We start from the raw sequence: 18,150 nt of genomic DNA, 5'->3' as shown, positions 1-18,150 counted from the left end.
CTTCATCTGGCAAAAGTGTAACAAACATACAAACAGCAGCTTCCAGTATTAAAAAATGAAGCTGTTGTCGAAGTGCAAAAAAAAACAAAAGAAAAAGCAGCTCATCAAATGTCCACTTCAGGCTCCGAATTAAATCAAACATTATAAAAACATCCAATCAGACCCTCAGATCATCTTCCTCCCTCAGCCTCCTCATCCCTCCGGCCTTCATGACCACCATGTTCTCCATCTCCTTTAAAGTTTCATGTGTTATATTGTTTGTTTTCATCCCTGCTTGTCAGCTGTTCTTGGGTTTTTTGAAAGTCGCCCATAAATAAAATAAAAGATCTGATTCAAAGCAGCTGTGAGGAGGTTTCACCGTGTGGACGTTGGCGCCCCCCTGTGGACACAGTAGTGTAGTGTGAAGTCTCCTTTAAAAACCCTGGTTAGTCTGGATTCAGCTGTCCTTGAGAAGTCTAGACCTGGACCCCCAGATTCTCTTTGAACAGGCCGGACCAGCGTGAGCTGGATCAGGCGACGACGTGGAACCATCAAATCTGGATTTAAAGTTTGATGTTTTTTTTTAATAAACAAAACCATGCACTTAATACGGATTAAAAAATTAAAAACACCATGTGAGAAAAAATAAATACTCACTGTACATTTTTATTTACAGAACTTTTGATCACAAATCAGCACTCAAAGAAAAACACGGCGTGGTGTCACCCGTCCTCACAGAGCCGTCTTCCTCTGCCGCCGGAACAAAAACGTAAACTTCAATTAAAGCACCAAGTGAACAAATCTCACACGCCATCGTACTTCACATCAACGTCCGGCACGTCGACTCGGCAGAAATAAAAACATACTGATGCAAAATGATGTTCACACGGACGCGATTCAGCTCCTGACGGTGAAGATGAAGGCGTCAAAGTGTCTCGAACAGACGTTGGTCAAGTGCTGAATCTGAGACGCCATATTTGAATCTCGAGGAAGAAAGTCGTCGTTGTTTGTGTTAGCGTAGCAGGAGGAGCTCGTGATGTAACGGTTTCAAAGTAAAGTGTCGAGGAGTGCAGGAGGGTTTAAATGCTTCGTCTATCTGAGACGCATCAAAGGCTTTTAAATCTACACGTTCAGGTTGAATCGGCTGCGTTACTCGACGGGACGCCACAGAGGCGACACGTCGGTTTGATTGTCTTCCTCTTTTTATTTTCTTTTAAATTAAACGCTTCACACAGAAAAACAACAAAATCTCCATAAATATGTTCAAGTGCGACTGAAATCAAATCTCGACATCGGAATACTTTTTTTTTTTTTCTTTCAACAACAAAAAAAGTTCTCTGACTAAAGTGCTTCACTGGTAACGGCACAGACTCTCCTCGTGGTAAACAAAGACGCCGCTCCAGATGTGTCTCTGTGGACGGACGCGGCGGTTACATTCATGGAGAAGAAGAAAAAAAATAAATAAATGAAGATTCAAACTGGCAACAGAAGAAGAAGAAGAAGAACGAAGATGACGATGATGGTCGTGTGTCCTCAGGCGACAAACTTGTTCTTGGTGGAGGAGCCGCTCTTGGTGGCCGTGTCGGCGTGCGACTGGTACCCGATGATCACTTTTGGCGGGACGCCTAACCTGTCTTTGTAAACACGCCTGCAGGGGCGAGAGAAACACACACACACAGAGCACGCCAGTAAACACACACGCACGCCATTCAGAGGTCACGTGTAACACCGCTAACCCTGACTCTCCCCGTAACAGTCGTTTAATGGCGCCGAAACACTCGCTTTAAGACGTCTTCTTCGACACACTGAATGTTTTTCATGTTGCGTTTACCCGATGTGTGTGATGGCGTCTTTGTTCTCGTAGTCGGTCGTCCATACCGCTATTTTATCTCCTTTGGCGCGGACGTTGATGACGGCGCCACACACGTCGTCGCTGAAGTCGTCGAAGGCTTCGCCCACGAGGCACAGCAGCTGCAGGACAAACACACGCCTCCTCATTCACACCTGTGATTCATAAAAAAGAGAAACGCCACCGAGGCTCGTCTGGACCGAACGTACCGTCTCCAGCCAGAACCGGTCCAGGTCGGCTTTACGTTGCTGCTTGGAGAGCGTTATCAGCCAGCGACCGCCGCGTCGATTCCGATCGTCCTCCCACATGGGCTCGATCCCGTCCTGCACACAAACACAGTTCAGAGTCATTTCACTGAGTCGGCTACACGGACCGTCCTGATGCACGGGGGACGCCGGCACGCTCACCTTGAACAGCGAGTAGTCACAGCCGGACATCAGGTTACTGGACAGCTGGATGTGATTGTATAATCTGTAAAGAGCGGAGGACGCGTCACCGCATGAATCTGAACACAAGAGTCAAACGTCTCCTCGGATCAAAAGGTCAGAGGTTAAAAAGGGTTCTTTAGAGGTGGCGTTGAATGATGTGCTGGTCAAAATGAGGAAAGTGTTGGTCAGCTTAACGAGAAACCATCCAGAGTGCCAGCACCGACACCTTTTTACAAATTGTTATCGCCTTCGGGTTTTAGACCCACATCCTCCTCGCTCCGAGTCTGATCAGCTTAAAAAAAAAAAAAAAATTTAAAAAAAAAAACTGAAACTCTGAAACTTTACTGCTCAGAAAAGAAATAAAACATGGAGCGGACACGGGCGCTTCATAAAGCTGATTTTTAGTAAAACCCAAATCAAGATAGATAGATAGATACTTTATTGATCCCGAGGGAAATTCAAGCTCGATCGTTTGAAATAAACGCTTTGATGCGCTGAAGTAGAAAGACGTGACAAACTTACGCCCAGAAATCTTCCACCGAGTCAAACTTGGAGATGAGGCGCAGGTTGGCCTGCCATGTTTTGCTTTTGTCGTTCTTGAAAAACCAAAGAGCCCACCTGCCAATCAGAGCACAGTTACTTCAAAACCATCTGATGAAAACAGACTCTTCTTTTTAAATCATGCTGCTCACTAACAACGCGTCTCCAGAGAGGACTTCAAATATAAAGAAAACACACATCAGGGTATTTGGGATGAAACACACAAACTCCCATCTGAGCCGCTTTTAAGACTCGCAGCTGATTAGAGGAAAAAAATCTGTGATTCACTTTTCAAACACTCTTTATGTTATAAACTCGAGTGACGCTTCATTAAAGTTTTCTGTTCCAGCCGTCTCAACCTGTCGAGGAGTAGGAAATCGTACCTGTTTTGTAGTGGATGCTTGATGTAAGCTCCAGGACTCAGAACCTTCTGGATCAACGCCACACATTTTTCCTTTTCAGGATTGGTAGGAACTGAAGTCGACACCTGGGAAGCAAAACCAGGACAGAAGAATAAAAACACCTTTAGTCTGCCCCCCCCCCAACAGAAGAGAACCAAACAAGTAGGGATGGTACTGGTTCCAACAAATAGGTCCTATACTAAATGCTGATTGGTGGAAAGGAGACTTAAACACTCAGAGACACCTTGTCTTGTTATTTGAGACTGTGTCAGACGTTGGTCCTTTTAAAAGACTTCACAGACTTTAAATTAAGCGTTACAGTCCTCTAACCAAACAATAAAGACCTCATTTCTACAATTATCCGAGTATCAACATTTACGACAGTTCGATCGGAACACGTCGCACGGGTTGGCAAGGAAACAGCGCGTGCATTCCCCTTCATTCATCGGAGTTCATACAGTACAGGTGTACAGGTGAACTACAAAGAACTGAGGAATAATTCACATTATTTAAGACACTTAAACTTTATCAAGTATAAACTTCTGACGTCACAAATCTGCCGCGAGGTGCGTTCAAGTGCCCCAAAACAACAAAACAAAAACAAAATGTTAAATGTGAATAAACTTCAGTGGATGTGACTCTTCAGGCGCTCGTGACTTCTGTCACCGGAAGTTCTCGGAGTGTCTGAAGCTGTTCGTCAGTTTGAGAGGTTGAACTTTTTAAAGCTTTGTCGTGTCAGTGTGCAGACTGTAGCAGGACACTCACCAGCACAGCCGTCGCCATCTTCTGGATCTTCTCACGTTCACGAGACTTTTCGTTCGATCGTTAAAATAGCTGATTGGACCATCTGGTCCTCTCGATGGCGCATGCGCAAGAAGGTGGACAGCGGTTCCACGCTTGTCCAGGATGTGGGAGTGAGTGGGACACTGTGCACTTTTTTATTTATATATATATATATATATATATATATATATATATATATATATATATATTACAAAAATATATTAATATATAAATAAATATCAATTATATATATATTATATTATATATAATATATATATTATATTATATATAAATAAGATAAATATCAATTAATATAAATATATAAATTTACCTCTGCACAAAGTACTTTTAAAATAAACATATGAAACGTTATCTCTAACTTTCTTTTGAGCATTAAAAATAAGCATCTCGGGAGGTGCTGGTGGCCTAGTGGTTAGTGTGTGAAGGCTCATCCTCCATGCAGGCAGCTGAGGTTCGAGTCCGACCTTCCCCTAATGTTCATGTATTTATTTACAATAGAGAGACGGTGCACATTAATGAACATGAGGCAGGGATCTCAGTCGATGCTCCAAAGACACTTTCAGGAGAGAAACCCAGACTTTTTTTCAGTCCTGAACGATCCGGGTGTTTAATGGATTCAGCGGACAGTGACGTCAGCAGGTCGCATGTTGTCCAGCTGACCAGACGTCTTTCTGACCGGGTTGACCCAACTGGGGTTCTGACTGTTTTTTGAAGGGGTGGCTGGATGTGTGATGTGCACACAAACACAGAATCAGATCTTTTTTTTTGTAACACAAAATAACGGAAACGACAGCTGAATATTTTTAATGGAGCAAAAAGAAAATGTTCAAAGTCAGAATTTCAATTTCTTCAAAATGTGCATGCAGATTCAAACACGCGGCGGCGTCCACTTGGACGCTGTACCTGGGGTAAGTGGATCAACCACTAGACCACCAGCGCCCCTTGTTGAAGGTATATTTAATGAGTCTGATCATGTCTGTTCTCGGTTCATGTTACATAAAATGAGCATCAATTATGAACATGGAGCTTTTATAACGAGCTGCACAGCTGATTGTTAACGGTCTGCGTCTTCTCATCACTCAGATAACGAGACACAAAAGAGACGGACAGGAGAGTGAACGCCAACTCAAAACATTTTAATGACTGATTTTGTTTTTTGCGTGCGGCGCCGTTACAAATCGTCTTCGGACGCTGAGAGGAAGCATCGCCATCAAAACAAGTGGGAAGTGCTGCAGCTGTGAGGGGAGACGGGTGGCGAAGGACGTCATGGGTTCAGGCGCTTCAGAAGGTCAGCACGGTGCGGATACTGCGAAGACAGGAGGAGTTACAGGTTTAACAAACACAAAGCAAACGCTCGTCACTTTATGAAGCGCTCGCGTCACCTCTTTCCGGCGTGCATGAGGTCGAAGCCTTCGTTGATCTGGTCGAAGGGCAGAGTGTGGCTCACGAACTCGTCCACCTTCAGCTTCTTGTTCATGTAGTCGTCCACCAGCTTAGGGACGCTCTCCACGCTCTTCCACCCTGACGGCGAGACGAGTCAGACTTTATACTTTAACCGAGACACATGACACACGCGTGTGCGGCGTAACGCAGGCGCTCACCTCCGAAGGCCGTGCCCCTCCACACGCGGCCCGTCACCAGCTGGAACGGTCTGGTGGAGATCTCCTGTCCTGCTCCGGCCACGCCGATGATGACGCTCTCGCCCCAGCCTTTGTGGCACGCCTCCAGAGCCGCTCTCTGCGTTCACAAAAACAACAACATGGTGACTCTGCGGCTGGTGGTGAGAGGCGTGTTGGTTTGCGCGGCGTGCCGCGTGTCTCACCATGATTTGCACGTTTCCGATGCACTCAAAAGAATAGTCCACGCCGCCGTCCGTCATCTCCACCAGCACCTCCTGCACGGGCTTGCTGTGGTCCTTGGGGTTCACGAACTCGGTGGCGCCGAACTCTTTCGCCTTCTCGAACTTAGCGGTGTTGATGTCCACGCCGATGATCCGGGTCGCACCGGCGACCTTGCAGCCCATGATGACGGCCAAGCCGACGGCGCCGAGGCCGAAGACGGCGCAGGTGGAGCCGGGCTCGACCTGAGAGAGAGAGAGGACGGACGCGTTAAGAGTCACTCTGCACACGGCGGATCTGTGCGAACCCGAGTCACGTTGAACTAAAGAAAGCGTGACTGTCGATTGTGCGGAACGTCTCGGAGGCGAAGACGAGAGCGAGAACGTTTAAAAGAGACAAAGTGGAACATCGTCATGCTCTCTGTAAAAACAACAGAAATGTTTGTTATATTTTAAACTGTTTAAAACATTAAAAATACGACTCGAGGGGACAAATAAATCCTCTGCAAACATTCAAACAGAAACAGAAACCCCGCCCCCCCCCCGATTAGCGAGTGCGACCCACTTCAGGGTGAAACATGACAAACGGTTCCTCTCTTCTCTTCGTGTCCTTCGGCTGAACTTGTTCTGCATAACGAGCTTCAAACAATTAAATGTGTCACAACTCTCCGACAGCTTTCTCTCTCTCTCTCCTCCGTCGCTCGGCCCCCCCCTCCACCTGACGGGGGGGGGGGGGGGGGGGGGGGGGGGGATTATTGGCATCTTCATCTATTTATCTGTATCATGACCACGTATGGAAGTGTGAGTAACTAAAGTATTCTTTATTTTAATATTCAAATAACTCATTTATTTATTATTTTTTTATTTATTATTATAATTATTATTATTTATTTAACTGAAATGCTAAATTAAGTGTTTATTGTTATTGCCTTGCAGAATAGTCCTTACATTTCACTGCACATCTGTACGAGCATGTGACAAATAATCTTGAACCTTGAGTTGAACTAATCTCGTCTTCGTGTCATGAAATCAGTCGTGGTCGTGCAGCACGCTCTTTGTTGGACAAACCTTGGCGGTGTTGATGGCGGCGCCATAACCAGTGGAGATGCCACAGCCGAGAAGGCAGACTTTATCCAGAGGAGCCTTGTCGTTCACCTTGGCCAGAGAGATGTCTGCGACCACCGTGTACTCGGAGAAGGTGCTCGTGCCCATGAAGTGAAACACGGGCTTCCCCTTGCACGTGAAGCGCGAGGTGTTGTCGGGGAGCAGACCCCGGCCCTGCGTTACTCTGAGAGAGGATAAAAAAAAAGAAGAAGAAGAGGGTGATGAAACTCAGCTGCTTTAACTCAGAGGGCTCAAACTGAAGATGAGGCCGTTTGATTGGTTTGCCCCGGGGGCACATGAGGCTTTAAGTTCAGCTTCTAAGGCTGCAAGAAATACCACGTTTCTGCACCAGCTGCAGGACGCATTGGAAGTCTGAGAGCCTTTACCTGATCTTCTGGCACAGGTTAGTTTTGGGATTCCTGCAGAACTTGCATTCCCCGCATTGCGGCACATACAAGGGTACGACGGTATCACCTGGGGGGAACGAGAATGAGACATTCTGCACAGACGTCCTCGTTCACAGAAGCATCGACAAAGTGTCTGTGAGCTTTGTTACCTGGCTTGAATTTGGTGACACCCTCCCCGACGCTCTCGACGGTTCCGGCGCCCTCGTGGCCCAGGATGACGGGGAAAAGACCCTCGGGGTCGCTCCCGCTCAGCGTGTACGCGTCAGTGTGACACACCCCCGTGGCGAAGATCTGAGAGGGAGCAGCGTCAAAGACAGGCGACGCAACAGATGAGTGTAAAAGACGAGCTCTGAATCACCTCAACATGACGCTCATGGAAATTAAAAATCTAATACAAGTTTGTCTTCGAAGCTTTAAAAGGAACTCTGGCCCCACGGCGCCGTCTCACAGTGTGAAAGACGGGACTCTTCATCATGTGCGATCCCGTCAGGATCATTTGAAAAGAATAAAGGCGATGGTTCGGTATACCTTGATGCGGACTTCATGGGCCCTGGGTGGTGCCACCTCCACTTCTTCAATGGAGAGAGGCTTCCCGGCCTCCCAGGCAACAGCCGCCCTGCACTTGATCACCTGCGGACAAAAAACAACAACAAGAGTGCTTCTGCATTTAAGTAACTGCTCAGAGGCGAAGACCAGAGGGGCGGCGTGGACCCTGTTGGAAACCTTCATGGCCACTCCACAATCTTTAATAATTGGTAATAATAATAAATAAAAATATATATAAATAAATAATAAAATAAAAACAATAATAACTGGTCTAGTCAGAGGTGGGACAGATGTACAAACTAATCTGGCCTTTTTTAGTAACAGGCTTGAAATTGAAATAACTTATAAATCTAAGATAAGATAATCCTTTATTCAGACTGCAGTACCCATTTTAAACACTAGGGGCAGAGTTACATACTGCTCCTTTAATAATATTATGGACATAGAAAAGGTCTTTGCACCCAAACGTCTAAATCAGTTGTTCTATCGCCCTCTGCCTTCGGCCTGGCCATCGTGCCCGGGTCAAGGATCGGGTCAAAGGGCTTCTTCTGGGGCAGCACGCGGCTCTGGAACAGCCTCCTACTTTCTCTGCAGTGTTCAGCTGACTCGGCTTTAAGACTCACTTTGACAGACTTGAGGTCTGGTGTGTGTGTGTGTGTGTGTGTGTGTGTGTGTGTGTGTGTGTGTGTGTTTTAACTTGTTTACCTTCATGTGTCTTTGCTTTGTGTTGCATGTCCGACTGTTTCTGAGTCTGTAAATGTGTCTCTTTTAAATCCTGCACACTGGTCTGTATGCAGTTGGACTTTGAACTCTACATGAGCTCGTGCAAAGACCTCGGAGTTTTCCAGGACGTCATCTTTAGATTAACGACCTGCTGGATCTCAAATAACATCATTTATTCGTAAACTCATTTTCAGTAGGAAACTAGAAAACCTAAAAACTCTATTCGTGCTTTGCAGCAACTTTATAATCCCAGCTGCAAAGACCCCGTCAAATAACTGACCAGTAAATCTTTGTACTTCGTCATTAAACGGAAGTGTCTGATGCGCGCGACACAGAAACAAAACTATTTTACGCAGGTAAATAGTTCATAAAAGAGAAAGTCACGTGACCTTTACAGCTCGTCTGCAAAGAACTGTTATCGTGCATTCAAGAGATTCTAGACATGAACTCACTTTTCCTGCTGTCTCCATGTTCAGTCCTCGGGCACGAGAGCAGACGCGCGGCCGTAAAGGAGTAACCGCGCGGACCAATCAGAAAACGAAGAGTTCCAGGCTACGCGTGACGTCAGCACGTTGGAGGGGGAAAAAATATCGGGAAAACTTAAATTTGTTTTACATCAAATCTGAGCAGGAGGATGGATTTTACTTACAATTTGATTTTTATTAGTTGATATAAAAACCTGAGTATGAAAGTGACCAAAACTGTATTTTGACAAATAAACCACAGCGCCCCCTGTGGTCTAAATGAAACATCTATTTGTGTGATTTGGTCCAAATATAACATGAATCAAGCAGCAGAGCAATAAATGAGCATTAAGCTTGACTTCTTTGATGCCCTTCTGTTAGGGTGCCATCATACCGAACTGACCATAAAGAACCATCACCCCCCATGCGACAGCGGGAAGGAAAAATCTGGGATAACTCAACATCCTCCAGTTTGTGTTTGAGGGTCATTTTGAGTCTGTTTCTATTTTGGTGCGGTTATTATTTGTGTTTAATATTGACCCCCATGGACGCCCTTGTTGTCCATTGGGTTACACTCTGCTGACCAAATAAGGGTACGGGTGGCTGCGGAAACTCAAGTTCAGGGTTTCTAAACTGCACATAGTAAGACTGGACCGCTTGGTGGACACACGTCTTTAGAGGAAACATGTTTGTTCTCCTTCAAACAGTAGAATGGATGCTCTTCCAATTCAACCTTTAATAACTTTATTAAATCGATTTACGAATTTCATGTCTGAAAGTAAAAACTTCAAGCTCAAACTTTTAGTGAGTATAAATAGTAAATAGCCTGCTCTGTTGCAGCGTATGAAACAGACGAATGTGTGGAAAATAAAACCACAGAAGAAGTTGAACATGTGCTGTTACATTATAGATGACAGAAAGATTATAAACTAAAAGCATGTGGGATCCAATCCTCCCGTTGTCTCTTTGAAAGATCACGTAACATGTCACACATGGACTTATTTTCCTTCTAATGGACCATCTATTTTTTAAAATTATATATTAAATGTAGTTAGTGTTTTTTTCATAAGAGTTCTTTCAGTCTGACATCTCATTATCAACGCTATACAGTTTTTAATTTTGCCTTTGTTGTAAAGTTTAAGGCTTCCAGTCTTCACCCCAGGACTAAGATCCTGCAGCTCCACAGCTGTGTAGTTCCCTCACAGACCACCAGAGGGCGCCACAGCCTGTTTGGAGTTTTTAAATAGAAAGCTACCCGTTGATATGCTGATTTATAAAACACATCCTTCTTAAAGCAAAGAAGACCAGAGTTACAAAGCACCTTTTAATCGAGGCCTTCAACACAAAAATGTACAATATTCTGATTTTACAAAGGATGAATATTAAAATGTTTTCAAAGAACAGCGTATAAAAGGAAGAGAAAAGTCTTCGTCATACGTCGTTTTAACTGAGACACTGAACACATCGTGATGCGTTCAAACGAATGTCACGCCTGTTCACGTAGAGATCCTCCCTGATTGGCTGAAAAGGTTGACGTGATGCTGCACACGTGAACCTTTAAATCAAAACAATGAAGATCCATCAAAAACGTTTGAGACGGGTACAAAAAAAAAAATTATAAGAAAGTTCTTTCAAGTCCTGAAAACAAAAAGAGGCAACGTCCATGTTCTGAGTTCAGCAGGCGCCGTTTCCTTCTGGAGCAGGAAGTGAGATCGCCACACGTTGGGAGCCCCGCCCCCCCGCGGATCAATACCCGCCTGGAAGGAAGTAAAGAAAAACAAGCGTGAAGCGCCACAGCAGGAAAAAAAATAAACTTCTCACATCAGACACTGAAATAAGGACCGACCTCTGAATCCACGTCCGCCTCCTCTCGCTCTGAAGCCGCCTCCTCCACCACGCCCCCCTCCGCCTCGACCGCCTCCAAACCCACCGCCGCGACCTCCGAATCCTCCTCCACGCCCGCCGCCACCCCTGCCACCCCGGAATCCACCTGGAAATGACAAACAAAAGCAGAAAAAAACGTCACCACATGCTAACGGATAACGACAGGCAGCCTGTGGCTCAGCGGGTAGAGTTGGTCGTCTCTCAACCACACGGTCGAGGGTTCGATCCCCAGCGTCCTGCAGCCACGCGTCCAACACACGTGTGAATGTACGTCATAGACTAGAAAAGAACTTTTATTCTCTTACCTCCACGACCGCCTCCTCGACCGCCTCGACCTCCTCTGGGCGGACCCTTCTCACCTGGCGGCCTCGGGAGGAACCTCTGCAGCGGGAGGAGCTTCATCGGATCGATGTAGAACTAAAAGAAAACGCACGCATTATAAAGTGCTGCACCGACAGGAAAACTAAACGGTGCTAAAATCCCTGAGCACTCTACCTTCTGCATCTTCTTAAAGGAAGACGCCTTCATGTTCTCCGAAAGTTTGACTGAAAAATACTGCACAGACAGGTGAAGGAATAAACACGAGTGTTAACGGAGACATTGAATCCTAAAAGAGGTCGACCCTCTCGAATCCAGATGTTCAGGAAAGGATACGAAGTCTCGCAGCTGTCCGAATATCTCGTCCACCTTCCCGATCTGCTCCTTGTTCTCCAGGTAGACGGGAGCGTTGAAGTAGGGCACTTTGTTTTCCTCTGTCGTGCACTTGCACACGATGTCGTCTTCACACGGATGCACAAACTCGCCCAGTGCTGCAGGTTGGAGAGAGAGAAAGGAAGAGAGTTGATGTATGCACTTAGGTCTCCCTCACCATTAATGTGAAGCCCGGTTCTTTATCGGCCTTACCAACCACATATTCTGGAGGACCGTAGTCCTGCTGTCTGTTGAAGCCTCCTCTTCCTCCTCCTCGTCCAAATCCTCCTCCACCACCTCCTCTGTACCCTCCTCCTCCTCCTCTGCCTCCTCGGTTAAATCCTCCTCCCCTGCCTCCTCGTCCTCCTCCTCCTCTGAACGACATGCTGCCTTCTGAGATAAACACGAGGGACACAAACACAACAAGACAAGAGGACAAATCAAAAATGTGTCTTACGCTTAACGCGCTGACGTCACAGAGATACACGCTGGATTAAAAATAATCATTGTCTTTTAAAAACGTTGTAAATCCGTCCATTTTGCAGAACAAAAAAAAAAGTTAGAGCTAACATGCTAGCCCGATTCAGTCATTCAAACTACAAAACCCATCAGTATTTCCTCACGTGACACCAGCACGTGCCGTGTTCACTCTGAATGTGAACACTGATAACTTCACTGAACTATCGAGCACTAAATAAGAAGATTCATTACTTTACGAGTTTCTTATTTCAGTCCTGGTTAGCTGCGCGCGGCTCCCATGCGATGACAACACGTGTGACCGGGCTGCCGTAAAGATGCTTAGAAGTGTGGGGGAGAAGTGTCGTAAAACCCTCAGAGCCTCACGCGTCATCACATTTAAAGGAACAGACGGTTTTTTTATAAGGAGATAACTCACGAGAGACGGAGCAGGAGAGAGAGAGAGAGAGAGAGAGAGAGTTTACAGACTGCAGTTTCATTTCATAAAAACATGTCAACAGCTGGTCAGGTAAGAAACAAACTTCATATCTATACTATTCACTTTTTGTTTTTTTTAGTTATGTCATTATAGAAACTGAATCCATTATGTTTCGTATTTTATATCCATTTAACTCGTCATCTTTTGCAAAAGAAAGAGGTCTTATTTATTTTGCATTTATCTTCCATAATTTCCGGCAGCTCTACAATGACACTGCACGTCTTAAATTAAATGTTTGTCTCCTGTCCAAGATGATCAAGTGCCAGGCAGCTGTTGCGTGGGAGCCTGGGAAGCCCCTGTCCATCGAGGATGTGGATGTGGCTCCACCGAAGGAGCGTGAAGTACGAATAAAGGTCAGCTGCTCATCACATGTTTACGATGACTGTAGCCTGTCATTTCTTAATTTAGCTTTAAACCATGCTGAATGCTTCCCCATGTTATAACTTCCCTTTATAATGCTGATTGAAATATGCCGCGTCCTGTCAGTTATGATTACCAACTGCACGAATCAGCAGCACTTGTCTTGTCTGTGCAGGTTGTTGCCACAGGTGTGTGCCGCACAGACTGGAAACACCTGTATGAGAGGGAGAAGGGGGTTAAGTCCAGACCTTTCCCCATGGTGCTCGGACACGAGGCGGCGGGGATTGTGGAGAGCGTCGGGCCGGGAGTCACCGCCTTCTCACCGGGTACATTTTTCACCCTTTATAGGGCACGTGACTATTTATGCTCATTTCCACAAACATTACGTCATGGCCAGCCTTCTGCGCCTCATCCTCACTCAGCCAATCAGAAGAGATGCTACCCTGCTATTGTGGCATTTGAACCAAATATGGTAACTTCGTCAAAGTTTATTACACTACACTGTTTTAACATTTTTGAAAAATGTTAAAACAGGAATAAAGTTCTCATACAGGTGCATCCAGTCTGTGCGGCACACACCTGTGGCAACAACCTGCACAGACAAGACGAGTGCTGCTGATTCGTGCAGTTTGCTAATCATAACTGACAGGACATTTCAATCAGCATTATCATATATATCATATATGTCCCTGAATAACACTATGAGGTTGAATTTCTGAATCTCAAAGTATTTCAGTGAGCGCCCTGTAAAGGGTTAAAGCTCACAAGAAGGCGAATGTTTACTTTTGTATTTTTTTCCCCCTGAGTGAAGAAGCACATCTCTTGTCTCTTGTTTGTTTTTTTTGCAGGTGATCAAGTTATTCCTCTTGTTCTGCCACAGTGTCAGGAATGTGATCGATGTCAGAGTCCAAAAACAAACCTCTGCAGGAAGAACTGGTGCTGTCATCACTTTATATACACTCACATTTACACGTTTGCTTCAGTCTTTTATAACTACGTGTGCCCCTTTTTTTTTTATGGCGTTTTAGGACAAACACTCAGCGCGGCGTGATGGCCGACGGCACGAGCAGGATAAGTTGCCGGGATCAGCAGGTGTACCAGTTTCTGGGAGTGAGTTCGTTCTCGCAGTACACTGTAGTCCCTGATGCTTCTCTCACAAAGATCAGAGGCGACGCACCGCTGGATAAAGTGTGTCTGCTCGGGTGTGGCGTCTCCACGGGTTACGGTGCCGCTCTCCAAACAGGAAAGGTGAGAGACGCATGCCAACAGAATCAGGCCGGCTGGTTTGGAAACCTCCTACTGTAGGTGCAGCCACCTTTACAGTGGAAATACATTAATGCCGTTATATCAGTCAAGAGCTTCCTCCTTTATCACCAAGGGATGTAACGATTCACTAAACTTTCACTTATTTGACAAAATGAGACAAACGATGAGTGAATCCTCTGGAGGACGCTGACCTGCTTGTCAGTGTGTTTTGACTTCTAATGTTTTTATTCTCCAAACAAGCGGAGGTGATTGGAGCTTCTCGTCGCGCTGTCGGTGAAACGCTGCATCATGTTGGTCATGCTGTTTGTGTAGTTCTTCTTCTTCTCTATTTTCTGTCTTGAAGCCAAAAATGTTTCCACACCTCCGATTTAAAAGAAGGGCGTGCGTCCTCAGTTTCTACATCTCGCTCACACGAGTGAAACCTCGGTCTTCAAAACAGAGAGAAGCATAGATACCAACATCCTCCAACCCGTGTTCAGCAGGGCTACGACAGGTTTCCTGCCGTCATTGCAAAATGTGTCCCACAATGCAAAGTGTCAAGCGGGATGCAGATTGTAGATTTATCTAAATAAGAACACGATTATGTACAATGACACAGGCACATAAACCAAAATGAAGTGATTACAACATGTGAATAACGTGTGGTTCACACGATGACGTGATCTCATCAGGCGTATCTTCTGATCACATGTCGTGTTTCAGGTCGCGAAAGATTCCACGTGCGCCGTGTTCGGGCTCGGCGCTGTCGGACTGGCCGCCGTCATGGGCTGCAAGGCAGCCGGGGCGAAACGGATCATCGCGATTGACGTCAACTCCGCCAAGTTTGAGAAAGCCGTGAAACTGGGAGCGACTGACTACGTCAACCCCACCGCTCACAAGAAGCCCATCCAGGAGGTGGTGCTGGAGATGACCAATGGAGGGGTGGACTTCTCTCTGGAGTGTGTTGGGAGTCCATTTGTTATGGTTGGTGCCTCACCGCTGTTTATTTCATACCAAGCGAAGTTCAGCTGTGACAGATGGACCACGAGCGTTTTCATCATAACAGAAAATATTGCGAAATCACTCAATTACACAACTCTTCATTCTGACCACTGACATGTTTCCACATTCAAACTGCCCTACAAAGCAAAACTGAGAAGAATGACTCTAAAGTTATCACCTCGTCCAGCCTCAGTCGTTGTAGGTATATTATTGGACATGAGCTTATTTCTTGTACAAATCAATCATCATATTTTATTTGACATTTTACCCCATTTTACAGTTACTGTGTTCTTGCTTTGTATTGCTTACCAAAAATGTGCCACAATACCAAGGGGGAAAGGCAGTAACTCCATTTCATCACAGCTTGTGTTAGATATGCTGCTTTTAGAATAATTGGAATCCTTTGTTTTCCTGAACATGGATATACGAAGCCCAAAGCCATTTGACCATTTTAGGTCAGTGCTTCACCCAGAATCTGTTTTGGTGCCGACATGGCTGCTTAAAAAGTATTTCACATTTCAAGTTCCATGAAGGCCCAAATGGGGACAGTTCATTTCACTGTGCAGTAACATGGTTGTGATGTAGGCTAGTAATACAAAGCATGAGTAACTGGTATGAAACCAGAAAGAAAACAGTCATGGCTTTCACTGTGTTTTTGTTTTTGTTTCACTTACTGTTAAAAAAAAATGTTTTTCTCCAAAACGATGCACCTTTAAGACAAGATATTTTGTTACATAATAAAGGATGCAATGAATGTCACGAAAATGATAACTACTTTTTGACCCAAATTGCAGTTACTGCCTTTTTACTTTTTGTAGGGCAGCATGGGTGTCTGAGGGTTTGTACATTTGAGAACGAGAGTTATTGTTTTTCCCCAGACTGCAGCTCTGGAGTCTGCAGCGGAGGTCGGGGGCCTGTGTGTCATCGCCGGCTGGAATGAGACGGAAGCGATGAGCGTCAGCATCGAGAAGATCCTGATGGGACGCACCTTGACGGGGAGTCATTTTGGAGGTGAACTTCAAACTTGTTATCGTGTGCTCTTTATGATTCTGCAGTGACGATCGATGTTCAGGAAAGAAATCCACCATAAGGTGTAAAACACGTCAGAGGTTAAAGGTCAAGCCCAGATTTGACGAATGATCCCCACCATCAAAGACCAAACATTTACTGCTCAGTCCTCACGCCCCAGAACATTCACTTCATGTTTAATGAATTTCATGTTAATTAATCTGTCTGTTTTGTGCATCGTCCTCTCCTCAAGGTTGGAAGAGTGTGCAGGATGTACCGAAACTGGTGGACAAGTACATGAGCAGCGAGCTGCAGCTGGACGAGTTCATCACGCACAGACTCCCACTCAAAGAAGTCAACAAGGCTTTTGAGCTTTTGAGCAGCGGGAACAGGTCAGGCCTCGCTCGTCCGCTGGTTTTACCCACATCACTGTGACTCACGATTGTAGAGTTCAACCTGACGTGTGTGGCGTTTGAGTGCAGTAGGATTCCCCCCCACTCTGTTTCTCATTTAATGATAACAGCCGCTCGTAGAAGTCCAGAGACTCGTTTCAGGAAGCCGGTCCAGTTCAAACCCCGAGTCAGTTGAGGTCAAACTCAAACACGAGGAAGAAGGAGAGGAAGCATCAGCTCTAAATCAGTTACCATGGTAACCGAGTCTTTGAATATAACCAGTGCCAGGAGCCGGTTTACTGTAGTGAAACCTGTTCTCCGTTTCCTCCCACTCACGGAGTCAGAAACGCAGTTTCATTTCCTCCTTCAGTCCGCATCATGCTCATGTCTCTGAAAAAACAAATAAACAATGTTTGTCTTGTTCAAACTGATCAATTCACGATCTGTCCATTAAATTATACACTGACCTTTTCTTTTCCATTTTTTTTATTCGTAGCATCCGAAGTGTCATCAGCCTGTGGTGAAGGAAGAGTCTCCCCTTCAAGCGGCTAAGCTAACAGTATGATAACTGCACATGTATATTGTTTTTAATTAAATAATCCTTTTTTATCAGGTTTAGTCGGGACATTTTTGCAAGAGGAGATGGAAGTTAGATCTGTGTTTGCACATGTGCAGATGGACGGTAGACTTCTCTAACCGTGTGCTTATAAAGGTGGACATCTGTCTGCGTGTTTATTCGTGCATGTGCGAGAAGAATCTGAGCTGTAATCAGGAAATGAAACGTTTACCTAATCGTAAGTGGTCTTTCTTGGCAGCTCAGATCAGAGCAGCTGTGTTCCAGTTTGTAAAGATGAACTCCCAGACAGAATCAATTGCAATCCTTATAAACATATATTACAAGTATGTACTCTGCAAATAGGAAAAAAGTTAATCAAATAAACAAGAGCTCCTTTCCTGAGGAGCACAGTGGTGGTATGGTACAGTGCTATTGCACATCTGGGAAAACAAGGAAAACAGCTGTCTCGTTTTTTCAACATTTTTTGGCACAGACGCCCTCCGGCCGGGCAGATCAGACCCCGGATTTAAAATCAGAGCTACGAGAATGTAGAAGAAGAACTTCAATAGAACGTCTTTAGACCTGTTTGTAAACGAGTGCTTCAGCAATACCTCACAGACTGGGAGAAGTGATTTACAGGTGATTATAACCTCTGAGGCATGCTCCTTACTTCACACTTGACAGTTAACACACACTCCAAATGGCTGAGCAGACAGCTCTGCACTCCAGCTGGTTTGCACCACTTTAAACCAAACATCCCTGACACGTGCATTCAATGTGGCGTCCACAAGGTGTCTCTGTTTCACTGTGTCCACTGACAAGGTGTTGGCTCTGTGCAGTAAAAAAAAAAACCTCTGAACCCTAAACTGTGTGTTATTCTTCAGACTGTAGCCAACTCAGTGTTTGTTTCCTGGAAGAAGTGGACATCCTGCCGAGTCTCTCTGTGGTTAAAAGGAAAGACTTTTTTATGCTATTT

At 45.4% G+C, this 18,150-nt stretch overlaps 4 protein-coding genes across 7 annotated transcripts; 1 reads left to right on the top strand and 3 right to left on the bottom strand.

Annotated features, from left to right (window-relative positions):
• Window positions 1–632: 632 nt before the first annotated feature.
• Window positions 633–4,068, bottom strand: LOC306829879 (eukaryotic translation initiation factor 4E-1A-like). Its single transcript, XM_079353081.1, has 7 exons — window positions 3,963–4,068; window positions 3,180–3,283; window positions 2,779–2,874; window positions 2,236–2,299; window positions 2,038–2,151; window positions 1,811–1,950; window positions 633–1,627 (listed from the first exon to the last, which is right to left on the bottom strand). Exons 1-7 carry the CDS (start codon window positions 3,978–3,980, stop codon window positions 1,513–1,515), a joined length of 651 nt encoding a protein of 216 aa, XP_079209207.1. The 5' UTR covers window positions 3,981–4,068; the 3' UTR covers window positions 633–1,512.
• Window positions 4,069–5,116: 1,048 nt separating this feature from the next.
• adh5 (alcohol dehydrogenase 5) lies at window positions 5,117–9,165 on the bottom strand. The gene is made up of 9 exons (XM_079353080.1): window positions 9,071–9,165; window positions 7,878–7,979; window positions 7,499–7,640; window positions 7,329–7,416; window positions 6,907–7,126; window positions 5,824–6,084; window positions 5,603–5,738; window positions 5,384–5,522; window positions 5,117–5,307 (listed from the first exon to the last, which is right to left on the bottom strand). Exons 1-9 carry the CDS (start codon window positions 9,086–9,088, stop codon window positions 5,283–5,285), a joined length of 1,131 nt encoding a protein of 376 aa, XP_079209206.1. The 5' UTR covers window positions 9,089–9,165; the 3' UTR covers window positions 5,117–5,282.
• Window positions 9,166–10,392: 1,227 nt separating this feature from the next.
• gar1 (GAR1 homolog, ribonucleoprotein) lies at window positions 10,393–12,494 on the bottom strand. 2 transcript variants are annotated; one of them, XM_079352068.1, is made up of 7 exons: window positions 12,368–12,494; window positions 11,870–12,046; window positions 11,621–11,775; window positions 11,462–11,521; window positions 11,272–11,383; window positions 10,929–11,072; window positions 10,393–10,839 (listed from the first exon to the last, which is right to left on the bottom strand). In XM_079352068.1, the coding sequence occupies exons 2-7, from the start codon at window positions 12,039–12,041 to the stop codon at window positions 10,829–10,831; spliced, it is 654 nt and encodes a 217-aa protein (XP_079208194.1). In that variant the 5' UTR covers window positions 12,042–12,046; window positions 12,368–12,494; the 3' UTR covers window positions 10,393–10,828. The 2 variants fall into 2 exon arrangements, with proteins under 2 accessions (XP_079208194.1, XP_079208193.1); XM_079352067.1 differs by having other exon boundaries at window positions 11,870–12,049; window positions 12,368–12,493.
• A 49-nt stretch (window positions 12,495–12,543) lies between these two features.
• On the top strand, window positions 12,544–18,128 carry LOC306829141 (alcohol dehydrogenase class-3-like). Of its 3 annotated transcripts, none has more exons than XM_079352053.1 (9): window positions 12,544–12,641; window positions 12,863–12,964; window positions 13,147–13,297; window positions 13,820–13,907; window positions 14,000–14,219; window positions 14,940–15,200; window positions 16,097–16,229; window positions 16,480–16,618; window positions 18,059–18,128. In XM_079352053.1, the coding sequence occupies exons 1-9, from the start codon at window positions 12,624–12,626 to the stop codon at window positions 18,063–18,065; spliced, it is 1,119 nt and encodes a 372-aa protein (XP_079208179.1). In that variant the 5' UTR covers window positions 12,544–12,623; the 3' UTR covers window positions 18,066–18,128. The 3 variants fall into 3 exon arrangements, with proteins under 3 accessions (XP_079208179.1, XP_079208178.1, XP_079208177.1); XM_079352052.1 differs by lacking the exon at window positions 18,059–18,128 and adding an exon at window positions 17,115–18,030; XM_079352051.1 differs by lacking the exon at window positions 18,059–18,128 and having other exon boundaries at window positions 16,480–16,741.
• Window positions 18,129–18,150: the final 22 nt, after the last annotated feature.

This window comes from Symphodus melops (assembly GCF_947650265.1).
Source record: "Symphodus melops genome assembly, chromosome: 9".
Lineage (NCBI taxonomy): Eukaryota > Metazoa > Chordata > Actinopteri > Labriformes > Labridae > Symphodus > Symphodus melops.
The sequence above is the reverse complement of the archived record's forward strand: the minus strand, read 5'-3'. Positions and strand labels throughout refer to the sequence as shown.